General features: G+C 40.5%; 1 protein-coding gene across 8 annotated transcripts in view; it reads left to right on the forward strand.

Annotated features, from left to right (window-relative positions):
- LOC121571232 (collagen alpha-1(XXV) chain-like) overlaps nucleotides 1-21140 on the forward strand; it is a 516412-nt gene that overhangs the window by 418844 nt on the left and 76428 nt on the right. For all 8 annotated transcript variants that reach the window (XM_041882570.1, XM_041882569.1, XM_041882567.1 and 5 more), the window contains 3 exons: nucleotides 11230-11262; nucleotides 13079-13114; nucleotides 15278-15322. In XM_041882570.1, the coding sequence (XP_041738504.1) occupies nucleotides 11230-11262; nucleotides 13079-13114; nucleotides 15278-15322 (114 nt within the window). The remainder of the gene's footprint in view (nucleotides 1-11229; nucleotides 11263-13078; nucleotides 13115-15277; nucleotides 15323-21140) is intronic.

Here is a 21140-nt window from a genome sequence, read left to right on the forward strand (position 1 = left end):
ACCTTTCAAATTTGAGGTCAGTCATCTGGCTATGGTTCAACTGCTGGCAGTGCCACTAGCTGGTCTCTGAGCCAATCAGAATTTATGGTCCCTCACATATACTGTTGCTCAATCATTAGAGGAAAACTGAGGCAGGGATTAACGCCAAAGCCCCAGGCTATAATATTGAGTATGACGCTCATCTCTGCCCATGGTACAAATTAGTCACCACACCGCTTTGGCTTCATAGCCTGATTAATACTCTACTTCGGTCACCCTCACTGGCACCACTGCTGCATGGCAACCGCCTGTTTCATGCATCTTACATATGGGCTTTATGCTATTATTTAAGTGCCAATACACAGTTTTCTACTTTTTTGACGTCTATTATTGGCTTTTATGACAAGGTGCTGCCACATCGACAGCACCCTGCCCTGCTGTGCTCTGTGTAAGTCACAGGCTATAGCTTAGCCGTGGTAATAGTCCCAATTGGGACACATCAGCACTTTTTATGGTGCCTCTTGGCGTCTTAGCCTCTTTTTCATCTTTCTTGATTACTGTCTTTCACTTGGGAGTGATTAAGCGATGTGTCAGTATGCATTGTACTGTTACTCAACATCTTGAGACCTTTCAGTCACTTCTCTGGCTTGGTTTGTCTTGTGTCGTAGCATGGCTACAACTGTTTGTGTCACCTGTCACCAGTGGTAATTGTTTGGCAGGAGCTGCAGAGTTTAGTGTTGATTGGTTGTATACCTCCCTATGCCACTAATATTCAAACAGTACTAATATCAAAACCATTTTGTGCTTCAATGGTTTTGCAAGCCTCACTTGTCACATATCCATTGCGAAAATTCGAACAGGCTGCAGATACTTTGCAAATGTCTTCATATGGCAAGTTTAGTGGATTTTATGTGGTAACTTTAGTATCACCATAATAAAGTTTTTTAACTTTTCAAATGTTCAGTTGACAATAAATATACAGTATGTATGTGAGTTTTGTATTGCAGGCAGTCAGATGCATCCATTTGACGCCCATTGATTGCCTCGGTTAAGTTATATTTACCATGTTTTCTTGAGAGGCCCAGGTAATTGTAACAGACAATTGTAACAAAGGCAGATTCTCTACCAGAAATCAACAGGTTCACAACAGCATTTACTTTGATATCTGCACAGTTACAATCTGACAGTCTATCAGAGCCAAAACAAAGCCTTTAATCACATTGCTCAATATATATCCAGATCCTTGTCCTTGTGCCATTTTGTATTACAGTTTTTTTGGATTGCTTACACACTAAAATTAAAAGTAGTACACTATTAGCAAAACCTTACACTCAAAAAAGCAAAACATCAGCCCATATTTGCACAACTATAAGCACATTGTCAACCTTACACTTGTTGCAAAACTCTACACACAGTGATTTGCAAAACACTAAACACACTTAACATACATTACACACAAAAATCTATCATGAAGTCACGTCCTTGCAATACCAAAGCACTGACTGTCAAATTACCACACCGTCCAACCAATTGGTTCAACACAGTCATCAGGTGTGCAAACACTCGTTTGTTAATTGTAGACACACCAATCAGGTGTATAAGCACTATAAAAAGCAGCAGGTGAGTTCATCGGTCTTCAAGCACAATGGAAAGAGTCAGAGAAAGAGTAAGACGAGGAGGAGGAGGAGGACGACGACGAGGAGAACGAGGAGGAGGACGAGGAGAACGAGGAGGACGAGGAGGACGAGGAGAACGAGGAGGAGGACGAGGAGAACGAGGAGGACGAGGAGGACGAGGAGAACGAGGAGGACGAGGGAGGAGAACGAGGAGGACGAGGAGGACGAGGAGAACGAGGAGGACGAGGAGGAGAACGAGGAGGAGGAGGAGGAGGAGGAAGGGGAGGAAGAGGAAGAGGAAGAGGAAGACAAGAAGGTGCTCAAAGAGGACCGAATCTGACAAATGAGATCCGCGCAACACTGGTTGACCACATTGTCAACCACGGCCTGACGCTGAGGGAGGCTGGACTGCGAGTACAGCCAAATCTAAGCCGATATACAGTGGCAAGTGTGATGAGAACATTTCGACTGGAAAATAGGTATTGTAAAAATATCATCATATCAAAAACATCTGCACGGTTTCAGTAACTGCTTACAGTACTATATTCTATGCACTATCAGCACTTCTGTTACCTTTTCCTGTGAAATTACTGTACTATTGTATACTGTTTTTTTTTCTACATAGGATTGAGGGTCAGGGACGACAAGGGGGAAGGCCTCCTATGTTCACAGAACAGCAAGAGAGGGAGATAGTAAACATGGTTTTGGCCAACAATGCTATAACACTCAAGCAGCTCCAAGCTAACATTGTCAATAACCACGCCATTTTCAACGATATCCATCAGGTCTCAACATCAACACTGGCACGCATCCTAAAAAAAAACATATTCAAATGAAGCAAATTTATCGAGTGCCTTTCGAGCGCAATTCCGAAAGGGTGAAACGACTGCGGCATGATTATGCAGAGGTATGTATTCACTTTAGCAGTGTGATCTTGCATACTGTCTCATAATCTTTTACTGTACTGTAATATGTATACTAGATCTACACTGAACTACACAATTTTGCCTGACACTGTTTTTCAGAGAGTTTTACGAATGGATGGAGAGGGAGATCCAGCATGAGTTCATTTACGTAGATGAGGCTGGGTTCAACCTGACGAGAACACGAAGGAGGGGAAGAAACATCATTGGCCACAGGGCTATAGTCAATGTCCCAGGGCAACGTGGGGGTAATATAACACTCTGTGCAGCCATTACACAGAATGGGGTCCTCCACCGCCATGCCCATATGGGCCCTTACAACACAGCACTCATACTTACATTCTTGGACCAATTGCACAACATAACAGCAGCAAATCAAATCGATCATATGCAATACATTGTTGTCTGGGACAATGTGTCTTTCCACCGCTCTGCTCTGGTTCAGAACTGGTTTCAGCAACATCCACATTTCACCGTCCTATATCTTCCACCATACTCTCCATTCCTCAACCCTATAGAATAGTTTTTCTCGGCATGGCGGTGGAAGGTATATGATCTCCGTCTCCAGGCTGAGGTACCCCTCATCCAAGCCATGGAGGAGGCCTGTGACCAGATGGAGGTAGCAGCAATGCAAGGATGGATTCGTCATTCAAGACGTTTCTTTCCAAGGTGTCTTGCTAATGACAACATTGCCTGCGATGTTGATGAAATTCTCTGGCCAGATCCAGCTAGGCGAAGAGACAATGTCTAGTTATTTTTTAAAAATTTTTTTGAACTTACAATACGTAAAGTGACGTTTGGTTACAGTATTATGAATCTCCATGTCAACATTTTGGGCGTGTTGAGAAATAAATGAGTTTCTTCAGTCTGCAACATTGGTCTTGTGTAGTGTTTGGTGAATTTACATTATATTTGTACTTTGTTGAGAGTAGCCTACTCTAATCATAGGGAAGTATAAGTGCTAAAAGTGTTTTAGGTTTATCACAGCAGAGTGTAACTCGTGCAAACAGAGTATAGTAATGTGAAACGTGTGTGTTTCATATGGTAACAAAGTGTGGTTTTTTAAAAAGAAGTGTATAGTTTTTACAAGAGTGTTTAATTTTGCAAAGGATCTGTAGTGTTTTGCTAATTGGGTGTGTGGTTGTGCTAATTGTGTGTAGTGTTTTGAAAACACGGGCCCTGTTTTGAAAATCGTGCTTAAGCAATCAAAAAAAACTGTAACAAAGAAAAGGGGGGTTAAACATACTGGATATTTGTTTAAATGCTCATTCAAAAGCAGATTGTGAACTTTAGCTACTAATCAGTAGCTAGATACAGTGATCAAAACATATGTGCATGAGGAACCTGTTCTTCAGAGCTGAAGAATAGCACAAGCTGTAGTGTAAAATCCATCCCCTCAGATCATCGTATCTGTTTTAGCCTCAATTAAATTTGTAACAAGCTAGTGCTAAGTTGTGAAAACATCTGTAAAAAAAAAGTTTGAGCAGAGCGATATCCAGCTGTAACTATTGATGCAGTTTATTGGCAACATAAAAATTCAGCAAATAAACATGCCTTGTATTGTAATGTAATGTGCATCGTAATGACTCCCATAAAAGCCAGGGCAGGCATTCCTTGGCAACTTCTGAGAGCAAGGCGCATGTGAAGTAGAACCGCAAAATCGGCACCAGTCAAAAGGCCCAGCCCCTCACTCTCTGTTCCCTACCCCACCAACGGCCCTACAATCGCTAGAGCTATCCCCTTGCAGGTTGACATTTATTTTCATGAGTCTTGTCCTGGAGGCAGAACTGAGCGATTTCCCCTTAGGCCAGCTGCAAAGTCAAAATTGTCTATATTGTGAAAAGTCATGAAAACAAAAATTAGCTTTTTGGTTTAAATTTAAGTCATTAGGGTTACCAGTGTGGTTAAGGTTAGGGTTAAGGTTAGGTTTAAAATCAGATTTTGTGGCTATCCCAGCTAGTGACCACTGTGCCAGCTAGTGAACACTCTACAGAGCTGCTATCCCCTTCCCTAAATCTGATACAGAAAGCAGTGATGTGTACTGAACCTGTCGCCCGTAAATAAGCGCAGTGCGCTATGATAAACTGCGTCCAAAGGTTCCAATACAGTGGCAGCCGCATTCATATAGACAATATCAACATAATCTATCACTGGTATGAATGTCGACTGAATTATTTGTTTTCTGCTATTAAAAGAGAGGCAGCCTATTCCTATAAAGGAAGCCCATTTTAATTCTTAACTTCTTAACTAACTCATTAATATGCTTTTTGAAAGCTACCCAGATATTTATAAGCAGGGACACAATCAATGTGAGCACCATCCAATGTACATACAGTGCATTCGGAAAGAATTCAGACCCCTTCACTTTTTCCACATTTTGTTACGTTACAGCCTTATTCTAAAATGAATGAAATCGTTTTTTTTCCCCTCATCACTCTACACACAATACCCCATAATAACAAAGCAAAAACAGGATTTTAGAAAATTTGGTAAATGTATAAAAAAAAAGAAAACTGAAATATGACATTTACATAAGTATTCAAACCGTTTACTTAGTACTTTGTTGAAGCACCTTTGGCAGCGATTACAGCCTCGAGTCTTCTTGGGTATGACGCTACAAGCTTGGCACACCTGTATTTGGGGAATTTCTCCCATTCATCTCTGCAGATCCTCTCAAGCTCTGTTAAGTTGGAGGGGGAGTGTCGCTGCACAGATATTTTCAGGTCTCTCTAGAGATGTTTGATCGGGTTCAAGTCCGGGCTCTGGCTGGGCCACTCAAGGACATTCAGAGACTTGTCCCGAAGCCACTCCTGCGTTGTTTTGGCTGTGTGATTAGAGTTGTTGTCCTTTTGGAAGGTGAGCCTTCGCCCCAGTCTGAGGTCCTGAGCGCTCTGGAGCAGGTTTTCATCAAAGATCTCTCTGTACTTTGCTCTGTTCATCTTTGCCTCGATCCTGACATGTCTCCCAGTCCCTGCCACTGAAAAACATCCCCACAGCATGATGCTGCCACCACCATGCTTCACCGTAGGGATGGTGCCAGGTTTCCTCCAGATGTGACGCATTCAGGCCAAAGATCAGACCAGAGAATCTTGTTTCTCATGGTCTGAGAGTCTTTAGGTGTCTTTTGGCAAACTCCAAGTGGGCTCTGGCTGGGCCACTCAAGGTGATCCTTCGCCCCAGTCTGAGGTCCTGAGAGATCTGGAGCAGGTTTTCATCAAGGATCTCTCTATACTCTGTTAATCTTTCCCTCGATCCTGACTAGTCTCCCAGTCCCTGCCGCTGAAAAACATCCCCACAGCATGATGCTGCCACCACCATGCTTTACCGTAGGGATGGTATTGAACTCTTTGGCATTCAGGCCAAAGAGTTCAATCTTGGTTTCATCAGACCAGAGAATCTTGTTTCTCATGGTCAAAGAGTCCTTTAGGTGCCATTTGGCAAACTCCAAGCAGGCTGTCATGTGCCTTTTACTGAAGAGTGGCTTCCGTCTGGCCACTCTACCATAAATGCTTTATTTGTGGAGTGTTGCAGAGATTGTTGTCCTTCTGGAAGGTTAGCCCATCTCCACAGAGGAACTCTGGAGCTCTGTCAGAGTGACAATCGGGTTCTTAGTCACCTCTCTGACCAAGGCACTTCTCCCCGATTGCTCAGTTTGGCCGGGCGGGTAGCTCTAGGAAGAGTGTTGGTGGGTCCAAACTTCTTCTTCTTCCATTTAAGAATGGTGGAGGCCACTGTGTTCTTGGGGATCTTCAATGCTCGACACAATCCTGTCTCAGAGCTCTACTGACAGTTCCTTCAACCTCATGGCTTGGTATTTGCTCTGACATGCATTGTCAACTGTGGGACTTATATAGACAGGTGTGTGCCTTTCCAAATCATGTCCAATCAATTGAATTTACCACAGGTGGACTCCAATCAAGTTGTAGAAACCTCTCAAGATGATCAATGGAAACATGATGCACCTGAGCTCAATTTCGAGTCTCATAGTAATGGATCTGAATACTTAGGTAAATAAGGTATTTCTGTGTTTTATTTTTTATATTTCAAAAGCGGAGTGTCCTGAATACTTTCTGAATGCACTGTATGCATAAATCATCTGATACATTATTAAGCTTTTTGGAAAATAACATATACTTAGTTAACCTGCATTAAGTACTAATTTCAGTTCAAGAAAGGCTTTCTGCAAAGCAAATAAAGCAGATTGTAGCTCTGAAAGAGCCTTGTTAACAGAAGGGGCAACAGAATACATAACAGTATCATCTGAATACAAGTGGAGGTTACAATTTCTTACAGACAAACCAATATTGTTTTTAAAGATAGTTAAAATTACAGGGCCCAAATTCTACCCTTAAGTATTATCAAGGAAACTCAACATACATTTTAGCAGATGGTCTTATCCAGAGTACATACATTTACTTCATACTGGTCCCCCGTGGGAATCAAACCCACAACTCTGGTGCTGCAAGCACCATGCTCTACCAACTGAGCCACACAGGACCATAAGAAGAAACACAGTGTGCCTTCCAGAGCCTAGGGAAATTACCCAAGATAATCGTCAGGGAAATAATATGTGTCAAATGATTCCACAATCAGGGGAGCAAAAGGCTGCAGCAAGAAAGGATCAAGCAAAGCAGCCTGTCACGAGAATTTTGCTATCTCAATGGTTGAACTCAACTATCACTCAAGCTTTGAATAATTCTCAGAGGTTCTAAGGCTCTGGTTAATAAAGAATTAACAAAGTCCCAGTCTGCAATAGATCAGTCTTTTATTAATGAGAGCTCTCCCGCTAAAAAGAACAGCCTTTTTATATGCGTTCACATAAAGGACCATGCTCCACCCACCTTTAGGCGACCTGTGACTTTCCACAGGATAGAATGTTTAAGTTTAACAGTTTCTAGATCTCCTTCCCTGTTGGAATGTTAATGTTTAACTGTTTCCAGGTCCCCTTCCAAATTGGAATGTTTTATTGTCTTATAACTCTAACACAGTTTACACAGTTATACAATATCGGGGTGGAATATATTAGTCATTACATTAAACATACAAATTCATCTATCACAGCCCCAGGGTGTCTAGCACATTTTAAGCAGGGTTTCTAGCACATTCACTAGAAGTTGACGAATCTTCCATCATGCCAACTAAAGACTGAGAGAGGGAAGAGCAGTCAAATGACTGACCAGGGTCAACTAAACCACCATTTATTTCAAATAAAAAGCCTGCCGAGATAAAATGCTGATTAAAAGCATCACTTCAGATGAGAGAAAAGGCTTGAAATAATCCCCGCAACATATAAATGCATAGTTTGTTTTATGGCCACATCTATAACCAAAAGCAAAACAATTGGGGGGATAGTGATATTTAGAGAACAAGAGTTGATTTCACATATACAGTATACTGTAGTCTGTCACACCTGAAGATGTTGTAATCAGCAATGTCAATGTCCTTATCCGGGATCAAACCATTTAGCCGTTCCTGTGAGAACCAGAATATCCGGGCTCGTGTCATGCACCCAGATATCAAGAACGTCCATCTTTGACATCAAACTTTGCATTTTTATATGTAACAGCTTAAGCCCTCTAAATGAGTTGAAAACAGCTTGTAGACCTGCACAAGGCTGGGATGGGCTACAGGACAATAGGCAAGCAGCTTGGTGAGAAGGCAACAACTGTTGGCGCAATTATTAGAAAATGGAAGAAGTTCAAGATGATGGTCAATCACCCTCGGTCTGGGGCTCCATGCAAGATCTCACCTCGTGGGGCATCAATGATCATGAGGAAGGTGAGGGATCAGCCCAGAACTACACGGCAGGGACCTGGTCAATGACCTGAAGAGAGCTGGGACCACAGTCTCAAAGAAAACCATTAGTAACACACTACGCCGTCATGGATTAAAATCCTGCAGCGCACGCAAAGTCCCCCTGCTCAAGCCAGCGCATGTCCAGGCCCGTCTGAAGTTTGCCAATGACCATCTGGATGATCCAGAGGAGGAATGGGAGAAGGTCATGTGGTCTGATGAGACAAAAATATAGCTTTTTGGTCTAAACTCCACTCGCCGTGTTTGGAGGAAGAAGAAGGATGAGTACAACCCTAAGAACACCATCCCAACCGTGAAGCATGGAGGTGGAAACATCATTCTTTGGGGATGCTTTTCTGCAAAGGGGACAGGACGACTGCACCGTATTGAGGGGAGGATGGATGGGGCCATGTATCGCGAGATCTTGGCCAACAGCCTCCTTCCCTCAGTAAGAGCATTGAAGATGGGTCGTGGCTGGGTCTTCCAGCATGACAACGACCCGAAACACACAGCCAGGGCAACTAAGGAGTGGCTCCGTAAGAAACATCTCAAGGTCCTGGAGTGGCCTAGCCAGTCTCCAGACCTGAACCCAATAGAAAATATTTGGAGGGAGCTGAATTCCGTATTGCCCAGCGACAGCCCCGAAACCTGAAGGATCTGGAGAAGGTCTGTATGGAGGAGTGGGCCAAAATCCCTGCTGCAGTGTGTGCAAACCTGGTCAAGACCTACAGGAAACTTATGATCTCTGTAATTGCAAACAAAGGTTTCTGTACCAAATATTAAGTTCTGCTTTTCTGATGTATCAAATGCTTATGTCATGCAATAAAATGCAAATTAATTACTTAAAAATCATACAATGTGATTTTCTGGATTTTTGTTTTAGATTCCGTCTCTCACAGTTGAAGTGTACCTATGATAAAAGTTACAGACCTCTACATGCTTTGTAAGTAGGAAAACCTGTAAAATCGGCAGTGTATCAAATAATTGTTCTCCCCACTGTAAAACAAAAGTTGTAAGTTATAAAATATATGCGTTTTAAAAATATAAAACGTATGAGTGTTTTAAAAAGTATCAAATACTGAAGCGCTGTGTCACCACTCACACTTTCTTCTCCTTACTTTCTGCTTATACCATGATTTGTGTTGTTACACTACAGAAATGATACCGGCCACAGAAAGAGCCTTGCTCTTCCCTGGGGATGTCAGACTTCTGCTGGGGAACACGTACATGCATTCGGAAAGTATTCAGACCACTTGACTTTTTCTACATTTTGTTACGTTACAGTCTTATTCTAAAATTTATTAAATTAATTGTTTTCCTCATTAATCTACACACAGTACCTCATAATGACGAAGCAAAAACAGATTTTTAGAATTTATTTACATAAGTATTCAGACCCTTTGCTATGAGACTGGAAATTGAGCTCAGGTGCATCCTGTTTCCATTGATCATCTTTGAGATGTTTCTACAACTTGATTGCAGTCCACCTGTGGTAAATTCAATTGATTGGCAGGATTTGGAAAGGCACACACCTGTCTATATAAGGTCACACAGTTGACAGTGCATGTCAGAGCAAAAAACCAAGCCATGAGGTTGAAGGAATTGTCCGTAGCGTTCCGAGACAGGATTGTGTCGAGGCACAGATCTGGGGAAGGGTACCAAAAAATGTCTGCAGCATTGAAGTTCCCCAAGAACACAGTGGCCTCCACCATTCTTAAATGGAAGAAGTTTGACACCAACAAGACTCTTCCCAACTGAGCAATCGGGGGAGAAGGGCCTTGGTCAGGGATGTGACCAAGAACCCGAAAGTCACTCTGATAGAGCTCCAGAGTTCCTCTGGAGATGGGAGAAGCTTCCAGGAGGACAACCATCTCTGCAGTACTCCACCAATCAGGCCTCTATTGTAGAGAGGACAGACGGAAGCCACTCCTCAGTAAAAGGCACATGACAGCCCGCTTGCAGTTTGCCAAATGGCATTTAAAGGACTCTCAGACCATGAGAAACAAGACTCTCTGGTCTGATGAAACCAAGATTGAACTCTTTGGCCTGAATGCCAAGCGTCACGTCTGGAGGAAACCAGGCACCGCTCATCACCTGGCCAATACAATCCCTACGGTGAAGCATGGTGGTGGCAGCATCATGCTGTGGGGATGTTTTTCAGTGGCAGGGACTGGGAGAGTAGTCAGGATCGAGGGAAAGATGAACGGAGCAAAGTACAGAGAGATCCTTGATGAAAACCTGCTCCAGAGCGCTCAGGACCTCAGACTGGGGTGAAGGTTCACCTTCCAACGGGACAACGACCCTAAGCACACAGCCAAGACAATGCAGGAGTGGCTTCGGGACAAGTCTCTGAATGTCCTTGAGTGGCCCAGCCAGAGCCTGGACTTGAACCCAATCAAACATCTCTGGAGAGATCTGAAAATAGCTGTGCAACCTGACAGAGCTTGAGAGGATGTGCAGAGAAGAATGGGAGAAACTTCCCAAATACAGGTGTGCCAAGCTTGTAGCATCGTACCCAAGAAGACTCAAGGCTGTAATCGCTGCCAAAATTGATTCAACAAAGTACTGAGTAAAGGGTCTCAATGCTTATGAAAATGTGATATTTCCTTTTTTTATTTTTGTTATAAATTTGCTAAAATATCTGAAAACCTGTTTTTGCTTCATCATTATGGGGTATTGTGTATAGATTGATGAGGGAAAAAAACACAATTTAATCAATTTTAGAATAAGGCTGTAACGTAACAAAATGTGGAAAAAGTCAAGGGGTCTGAATACTTTCCGAATGCACTGTAATTAACTCAGTGCAGACCGAAGGGATCTCCAGAGTTATCCATCCCTGAGACCGGGTCTGGTAGCTGGTATGTCTGTAACAATGAGATGTTGCGAGTAAAGATGTTGTTATTCTTCTTCTTTTGTAGGGTGATGCGGGCTCCTCTGCGGCAGGCATCAAGGTACGTTTTTGGGTTAAATGCTGAAATAGGTGGGTTGTTCCACGAATAGAGTGCCTTTTATGTCCTTCAGACATTATGTGTGTACATTTTGATAAAACACTCAATTTAACAGTTGGATGATACACGTCTATGCTCTATCTAAACTAAACTATGTTAAAGGTAGACTCAGCGAGATGACATTGCATGCATGAAGTAAACACATAGTGTGTCAATTTACTCAACAACTAAGAGCGTTGAAGCTTAAGGCTAAACTTCTCCGCTGTTTTGGTCCTGTAGCTACGTGTTGTAGCAGGATGAAGTGCACCAGTGCACATGCGCAGATACTCTCTGTGACTGTGTGAGAGCAAAGTCTTGCATCTCACTTATCTCAACATCTGTGGTGCTGTTCGTTGCAACATCATTTTGCTCTTTCTATCTTCAAAAATTAAAATAACAGTGTATTTTTAAAAATATTTATTTTCATGTTTTTCCACATTCTAGGAAGATGTTAAGACACTTAACCCCAAGATTTTCACCATCATTTTATAGCCCTAGTTTATTTTGTTTTGGTAAAGTCATTTCTGACTATTTTTACTTATTAACAGGAACTGAACTCTTGTTTTAAAATGGTGAAACGATATATATATATTTTTTGTATTATTATAATTTTTATCATTGAACATCTGATAGTCAAATTATAGCGTAAAAGCAGATGAGCTGGTTCTACGCTTTTTGGCCATTTTCTGGTGTTTTGTGGTGAAAAACTGAGCGTGTCGAGCGTAACACGTCAACCCTGTTACCCAGAGGTAGATAGGCTAGAAATGTTTTAACATCAACACATTTTTTGTTAAGATTGCATTAAATTGCCTGCCCCTCCATCTTAAATTATGGCTGATTAAAGATGAAATCGTCAAAACTGTTATTGTCAACCCTGTCACTTTAATAGTAATTTTTCTTAATTTAACCCAGAGGTTCCCAAACTTTTTTGGCCCTCGACCCCATTTTGATATCAATTTTTTTTCACGACCCTACCATATAAATAAATTGATGTAATCAACGGCCAATGTTAACTTTTTTTATTGGTTTATTACAAATCAGTTCAACAGCACTTTTGACAGTATTTAAATCTGAAGGAAGTATTGTTTGAAATGACTGAAATGCACCAAGGTACTGGGAAGTTCAGAAGATCATCAGGCAATCATTTTGTATGATCTTCTGTGTAGAAAATAATATCATCATTGATTATGTTTTTTTCCCTCAATCTGATTTAGTGCCTGGTCTTGTCCACTTGGTTCTAATGAGTCCTGTGTAGAGGGAAACACATATGTGTTCCTTTGAGTCTTGTCTTTCAGTGATGTATGTGATCATAATATGGGGTCATAATATTTAAACTGTTCAAAAGATGGAGCCACATTTGTAGAAATAAAACAGAAACCGCTGTGTTTATTACAACTGCATCTAGCGGCTACCGGAGGTTACTGACGTAACCCCAGTTCTATGAACCAAGCACAATTTTTTAAATGTTATTTCAGAGTTTCACTCGAGACCCCATTTTCAAATCAGGTGACCCCACATGGGGTCGTGACCCCTAGTTTGGGAAATGCTGATTTAACCTATTGAGATGGGAAAACGTGTGTTATGAAGTTGAACATGTGCTGACAGCATGTTAAAATTAGCTGAAATAAATCATTTTTGAGAAAATTACACTACCTAAAAGGCGCTTTATGCATGGAATGACACAGGTAATATTAAGGGAAGAACAAAATAAATAATTGCATCCATCGTTATTGCTAACCGTAATGGTTAAAAGTGAGCTCTCTATCTGTCTGTATTACAGGGTGAACCAGGAGAGCCAGGACGTGGGGGAGCAAAGGTAAGACTAGCCTGCACTACAATCCCATGGCACGTGTTTCCCAAGTTTCTAAATCCTCACAATAGGAATACCTTTTTATTTTCTCAGATTGATATTAGAATGTGATAGTGTGATAAAGTGCTTCCTAACCTAAAGGTACATTTGTAGGTGTGATTTTGCAATATCTGCGTAATGTTACACCATTACAGCCAAAAAAGTGTGCTCCATACATTTTTGGACTAATAAATTAATGATATGTACCCATTGATTCTTGAAGAATATAACTTATAAATGCCTCGTGAGCTTAGTTCAACTGCCGTACACCATCAGAACCCTAAATATAAGCCTATTTTACTCCAATATTTGTAAACAAAGTAAATGCAAACAAACACTTAATAGCCTTAAAACATGGTTAAAACTATAATTTTGATATCATGGATGGTCAGTCCTTGCATCCATAGCTCTCTCTATGAATTTGAGAGTGGTTATATTTCTCCAGCCCCATCCCTCAGCTTTTTACCGAAACAGGGGTGGGGAGTCAGATAGAGCTTTCAGAAGTGTGTTTGATTTTCCCAGCAGTGTCTCAGATGGAAGAAGTTGACACTTGATTTAGAAATTTACAGTCCCTTGGCCCCTGTTCAGTTCTGATGATCAGTGATTCCATCCACCTGGGACAGCCTGCTCTGCTAATCCTACAAACTTCTGAAAGTGTCTGCACAAATTGATTGAATATCGGCCACAGAGTACAAAGTAAAGCACCCCATCCTGACAAAAAGCCAGCTTGGTACTTTTAATAGCAGTGCCTGACATTTATTTTCTTGCAACGACAGAAACATTTGCTAGGAAAAATATGGACAAGTACCCACTAGCCATTGCAGAGCTGCTGTCATGACTGCACTAGGATCCCACCTAATCACACTATTTACTACCAAGAGCCATACCCCATTATTTTCCCTCTCAGAAAAAGAGTCCATGAGGACAACAGGCAGCCCTTTGCTGCTGCTGCAAAACAGGTTCCGCCTGACACAGAGTCAGATCTTTATGCGGTTTTATGGCAGTTCACAGTCGTTCTATCTATTTGCTTAAATATGCTTTCTTACGAAGTTGTATTTCTCTTCCAGTTGCCTATTAGGGAACTGTTGATCTCCATTGAATAATTAATTTGGGTGACGGTCGGTGGAGCTTGTTAAGGAGTATTTCCAGATGAGCTACTTTTATTAATTACATTTACAATGCTTTCAGGAGGCTCAATTGTAATTTACAGGTCTCTCGCTGAGTTCTAAGTGCCATTACGCTTGATCATTGTCAACAGTGCAAAATATTTTTTCTCATATGTCATAAATGTAATATACTTAAATAGTGCGTTAAATTATTCATAGTCAGAAGATTGTATGTTGAAATGCTTTTAAGAAATCGTATAAAGTACTTGGCCTCTTGCCTTTTCCATAGTTCACTCAATCCCAATTTAGGTTTCATCCTTTTGTGCTCTGTATGCGAGTCCAGAATTCTCCACTTGAGAATGACATTGCCTTAAAGGGCAATCTGAAGTTGCTACATCCATATTTGGACTTATAAATTAATGATATAAACCCATTGATTCTTGAGGAATATAACTTATAAATGCCTCATGAGCTTAGTTCAACTGTCATACCCCATCATAACCCAAAATATTGTCTAGTCTTACTCCAATGTTTGTTAGCAATGTGAATGTAAACCAACACTGTATAGCTTTAAAACTATAATTTTGATATCATAGATGGTCAGTCTTTGCATCCATAGCTCTGTGTATGAATTTGAGAGTGGTGACGTTTCTACAGCACCATCTCTCAGCATTTTACCAAAACAGAGGCGGGGTGTCGCCTTTGTTATTGTTTCATCAGCTGATTGCGCCTTTAATGAAAATTAAATCTCAGTAGTAAACAATCCAAACTTACTGAATTGAATCCCTTTGAAGCCTTTGCAGACCTCTTAACTCTATTAGTCAACATAATCAGCAACACAGTACACCTATCTAACGATGATTGCATATAACACTGGTACATAACACAAGTGCAAGTTGTAATCTTCATCAGGGCCCAGCTCATTGTAGAGCTTTTTGGGACCCAGTTATAGAGAGGGTAGAGACTGCTGTTGAAGGCCCCAGGACAGAGGCTCGACTCGGCTGTAACATTGTTTCCTGTGTAGGGAGAGCCAGGACTTCCAGGGCTGCCTGGACTTCCCGGGATTAAGGTAAATTCTGTTGACTTCATCCCAAAGAATTCCCAGCTACCAACATTAAAATGTAAGCTAATACAGATTTGTCATTAATTGTTCATGATTCAATGGTCAAGGATGAAACTATTCACATGTCATTCACAGAAACAAATGCAAATTATTGCTCAAATTAGTATGGAACATACGATCAGATTGTGTTGTGAGTTGGCCAGCTGAATAGCAGTGCTGATTGATAAATACACACCTGGCAATGCTGCAATCAGGCATACCACTAAATGATTGGTCACTGACATTTCCTTTAGTTCCACCTCATCTGAAAGAGCATCTACTGTATGTAATGCATCATTCAAGGATTATGATAATGATGATTTGTTGGGCAAATGAGCACTTGATTTTCACTTCAGTGGGAAATAAACGTCTACAAGCACACCTGAGGTACGTTATGTTACTAATCCACTCTTCACGTAAGCAGTCAACAATTTACATCACTAGAGTATTTATGTTCACTCAGAACATATTGTCATATTACTGAGCTATAAAGCAATGCTAAAACAGCCATTGTGATAATGCTTGTTGATGTTTTAGTTTGTTTGCCTGTACCACTTGTGTATGCTTATAACCTGTTGGCCTTTTATACAGTATAACCCTGGTTTGATTTTTAAAAGTGCTGAATACTTTTGGAAGCTAACAATGTTGCACTAACGTAATACTCACATCTTCTTCTACAGCAAAAAAATATATATACTTCTCCATTATGGTCTTGATTGAACTTACCAAGCACTATGGGCAACCTTTTCACACTTCTTCAGTCAGTCGAAATATGGCCAAGTACCCACTGGCCATTGCATAGCCTTTCACGACAGGGGAAGTTGGTCGCCCAATATCTCTGATTAGTCCACACACTACTGTAAGATATTCCAGTAGCACAAGGCATGTGAGCTTTAAAGCTCCCTCCCAGTGTTGTCCTTAAAACCTGTTAAGCGTAAAGTCCCTGATTTCAGGGATATTTTAATAGTTTAATTGTTTTATCAAGGTAATTCGCTTATAAATCAGCCTCTGTTAAACCAATTTGCTTCGGGACGGTTTAGGCTAATAGCCACGCTTCCCTGCTTGAATTGAGCTTGCCTCAGAAGGCTCTGGGGTATCGGGTTACATATCCACAGACATTGGAAGCTGGGAAGTCCCGCCTACACTTTCATTCGCTTGTCGGACTCTGTCAATTTGTGGAGGAAAGACATCGCTAAGAAACTAAGAACCTAAGAACCTTCCGCATCGTTAGCAACTAGTCCCATTGTTCTAGCGATGGGCATTCCGAGTCTTTTCTGTGAGCCGGATCTTTTGGCTCCGTTCACCTAAAAGCGCCGTTCATTTGGTTCCCAAATGGCTCTTCGTTCAGTAGTGTTTAAACCCATGAAAAATAGCACATTTCTAATGTTAAGCCTAAAAGGTTGACTACCATTATGTCTGATCATGAAATGTGAGTTCAAATACATTTTTACCTGACAATTATTAGTTATTTTTTTACACACTGCAAAAATCTAGCGTGGGTCAGAATGAGGTGCACTTCTCACTACCTATTGTTCCTGCAGTGAGGAATTACAATCTTCCGAGAATGTTTTTTATAACTTATAATTGTTGTCTGGTGCTCAACGTTGTCGTTGTCTGGAGCTCAAAAAGCAGTAGTAGCAGTATGCAAGTCTGGGAGCCAAATTCACATCTTTCACAGATGAGATTCGGTTCCCCACGTTCACCCCTCAAATGTTTTTTTCATTATTTGTAGACGTGAAACAAAACCACTTTTTGTTAATCACAGATAGACAACTTATAGGAGCTGAAAGCTGAGATTGTATCCAATTTGTAGAGTCGCCAGCTGACTCTGTACATTTCAGGAGGGGAGGGACACAAGAATTAATGAAAGCCGTGACCCAGAAATAAGGCTACTCTTCCCTAACCACAAGTTAAATTATAATTTGTTATAGTAATAAGGCAGCTGAACTCTTATAGGATGTCATTTGTAAAGTTGATTGTAAATGCAACGTATATGTAAATTATCAAACAAATATTTCAGTCCCTATTCACCCATTTGTCAAGAATAGGTTGTTCATAGCATATGAAATCATCATATTTACAGTGCCATATTTACATAAAGTATTCATACCCTTTGACTTATTTCACATTTTGTTGTGTTACAGCCAGTGACAAAAGATCTCAATTTGATCAATTTTCAATTAAGGCTGTAACAACAAATTGTGGAAAAAGTCAAGGGGGTGTCAATACTTTCTGAAGGCACTGTTCTTTCATCACAAAACCATTTGATGTTGGCAATTATTTAAATGATTACTTAATTGGCAAAGTGGGCAAACTTAAGCAGGAAATGGCAACAATGAACAGTGAGGCATATTCAAGTTAGTGTGGGACAGGTGGAAAAAAGTATTGTTATCGAACAATAATGACAAACCTCCTGGCATTGACAACTCCTATCTGTCATATCTTTATTCTGAGTCTAGAGGAAGGTGTTTGTCCTCAGGAATGGAGGGAAGCCAAGAGTGGTAAAGCGGCCTTTACTGGTTCTAACAGCAGACCAATCAGCTTGCTCTTAGCAAACTGTTGGAAAAAATTGTGTTTGAGCAAATACAATGCTATTTCTCTGTAAACAAATTGACAACAGACTTTCAGCATGCTTATAGAGAAGGGCACTCAACATGTACTGCACTGACACAAATGACTGAAGATTGGTTAAAAAAAAATGATAATAAGAAGATTGTGGTAGCTGTATGTTAGATTTCAGTGCTGCCTTTGATATTATTGACCATAACCTGTTGTTGAGAAAACGTATGTTTTATGGCTTTTCAACCTCTGCCATATTGTGGATTCAGAGCTATCTATCTAATAGAACTCTGAGGGTTTTCTTCAATGGAAGCTTCTAATGTGACCGACCGGCTCTATTCGGTCTTATGTAGCAGCATTTGAAATTGTGTTTTTTACATTGGATAAAATAATAATAATAATAATATGCCATTTATCAGACGCTTTTATCCAAAGCGACTTACAGTCATGCGTGCATACATTTTTTTTGTGTATGGGTGGTCCCGGGGATCGAACCCACTACCTTGGCGTTACAAGCGCTGTGCTCTACCAGCTGAGCTACAGAGGACCACGTAGAGACTCAGAGCTAGAAAATTGTATATCATACACAACATTTGAGGAACAATGGGAAAGTAATTCTGCTTTGAAAGTTGATAAACTTGTAACCACACTTTTGAGAAAATGGCCTTTGAATGTTTTGGTACCTACTGGAGAGCTCTTCTTTGTCTACACCCATTCAGCATTGTTCACACTCTCTTAAGCTTTAGCCCCACCCATCTCATTAAGAGTTGATCCAAGCATTTGTCCTAACAACAGCAGTCAAGCACCTGTAGTGTCGAGTCAATGCTGGCAATTATTGCTGATAAACAAAGGAGTCCGCTCATACTGAACCTTGATCATAAGTTTATTCATATCACAAGCTTTCAGCATGAGTTTACGGATGTCATGACCACCCGGAGAACGGCGTCCCAGATTGCAATGGCCGCTCTAACCTCTTCTTCCTTTTTACCCAGTATATATAATCTTCCCAAGATATGGGTGGCTCCCTCTACTGTCCAATCCCCTGTCTACAACACACACTTCCTGTATTTTGTATGTGGCGTCACACTAAAAACGGCTCTCTTTCTGCCAAATAAACCTCCTCTCAGATTCCACTTAAAAACATTAACAAAGTCATAATCTTCATATACGACATTCCCCCCTTCGAGACTAAAAAGTCTAGAAAACAAACAGAATAGGATTATGACAAGTAACAATTTATCTTATTGAGTATCTTTAACATTAAACCAAAAACATTTCCCTCTGGAGTGTAAATACCTTTCTATGAAATATGAACAAATCTTTATGAAGTGTGAATACATTACTATGAAATATGAACAAATCTTTATGGAGTGTGAATACATTACTATGAAATATGAACAAATCTTTATGGAGTGTGAGAGCGAAAAACTGTCTGGCAGCCTTCTTTCCAAATATCCATCCATCAATCAAGACAGTAAAATTCTCTCACGGTCCCTCTGCCCCAGGCAACCACCTAGGTACTCCAAATCAACTCATAAATCTTTATCAATGCATTTGAAACTATGATGCCATTAAATACACATGAAAGCCCCAGCAAACAAAATACTATCCAAAATGTCCACTCTCAGGCTGGTCGACCCATCAGACCCTACAGTGGATCTCTATCCCTGCCTAAACTCCATGTCCCTAAACATTCCCGAAATAAACAAAAACATCTAAGATCCCCACATGTATCCAATAACATCAAATATCATTCTACAAAAAGTAATACCTAAGAATATGACACACATTATGTATTACACATGCAAATATGTCTATATTTCATTGCAGACACTGGAATGTAGTCCACTACACTTCATCTCCTCCGTAGTCTCCTCTTCCAATGCATCGTTGATGATGGAATCGGAACATTTCCACACCTTCCTTGTTCCATCTCCTCCAGTCATTCTCCTTTCATATTGTCCTTGTTTGAGTATTTCAATCTCTACATATTCCCCCAAATGCTTCTGGAAGAAAAGAAAAGACCAAACAGTATCTTTTGCAAAACAACATTTTCAAATTAAAACATCAATATCAACTAAGAATATAAAAATTATATATAAATGATGTATGAATCACATTATCCTATTTCCCCCCTTTGATTCATAACATCATACTAAAATCACACTAATATTGAAAAAGAAAATTGAAAAATGATCAAATAATCAAAAAGGATATTTATCCATCAATACTCCATCCAGTCCCACTTGTCCATCTTCATCCAGATCAGGAACAGTCAACAACGGCATCTGAGCGTTGTCTCCAGGCATCACTACTCCAACCTATCTCAATATCATAGCTTTCTCAAAGGTCAGTAACAAATTACAAACATCACACACAGTGCTATCAAAGCTGCTATTAAATCGTAAACCATCACTGCTCCCACTGGGCCTAACTGATCTTGCAACCAAGACTTCGCTGACCATCCAGCTCCTTCAGATCTACCAAATGCATCCCTTATATTCTTCAATGCATCTATAACTATCTGAAATCAAAGTATAGCTAATATTATCAATATGATCTGCCAAAAATGTACACCATACCATGGAAAAAGTCCCCCCTTCTCTCTTAGACTTATCCTCCAATGATAGGCTTCCCAGACTATGAAATGTCGCCATGTCTCTTTTCACCCTATTTCCAAACCTAGATTCAGATTTATCTGTGTCCGGTGCTACCCCTCTTTTAATGGTAGAAACCTCATATGGAAGCTTCAACGTTGACATGTAACAACATCCTGTCCATCCATAGGGTAAGAATATATACGCTTTATCACCACAAACCCTCCAAATATCTCTAAAATTCCCAATAGTCACATTGTCAGGCAAAAGCTAATCTTTCACCATCAAAGTCCTGCTCTTCTTACTAACTGGAACATAAAAAGTAACATTATATTTCTCATTACTACCCTTCAGGTCATGCTTACCCAAAGTCATCATATAATCATCACAATCTGATATTCCCATAAACATACCCCTTCCATCATATGTTTTATTAGAACAAAAACAACTTTTAGCCCTCACTGGTTTCACCTCCAATGCTTCAGGGTTCGCTGTTACCTGATTTTCCTTCCCATCTAACAAATTCATTTACATTTTTACATTTTAGTCATTTAGCAGACGCTCTTATCCAGAGCGACTTACAGGAGCAATTAGGGTTAAGTGCCTTGCTCAAGGGCACATTTACGTCA

The sequence above is a fragment of the Coregonus clupeaformis genome, chromosome 8, assembly GCF_020615455.1.
Source record: "Coregonus clupeaformis isolate EN_2021a chromosome 8, ASM2061545v1, whole genome shotgun sequence".
NCBI classification, from domain to species: Eukaryota; Metazoa; Chordata; class Actinopteri; order Salmoniformes; family Salmonidae; genus Coregonus; species Coregonus clupeaformis.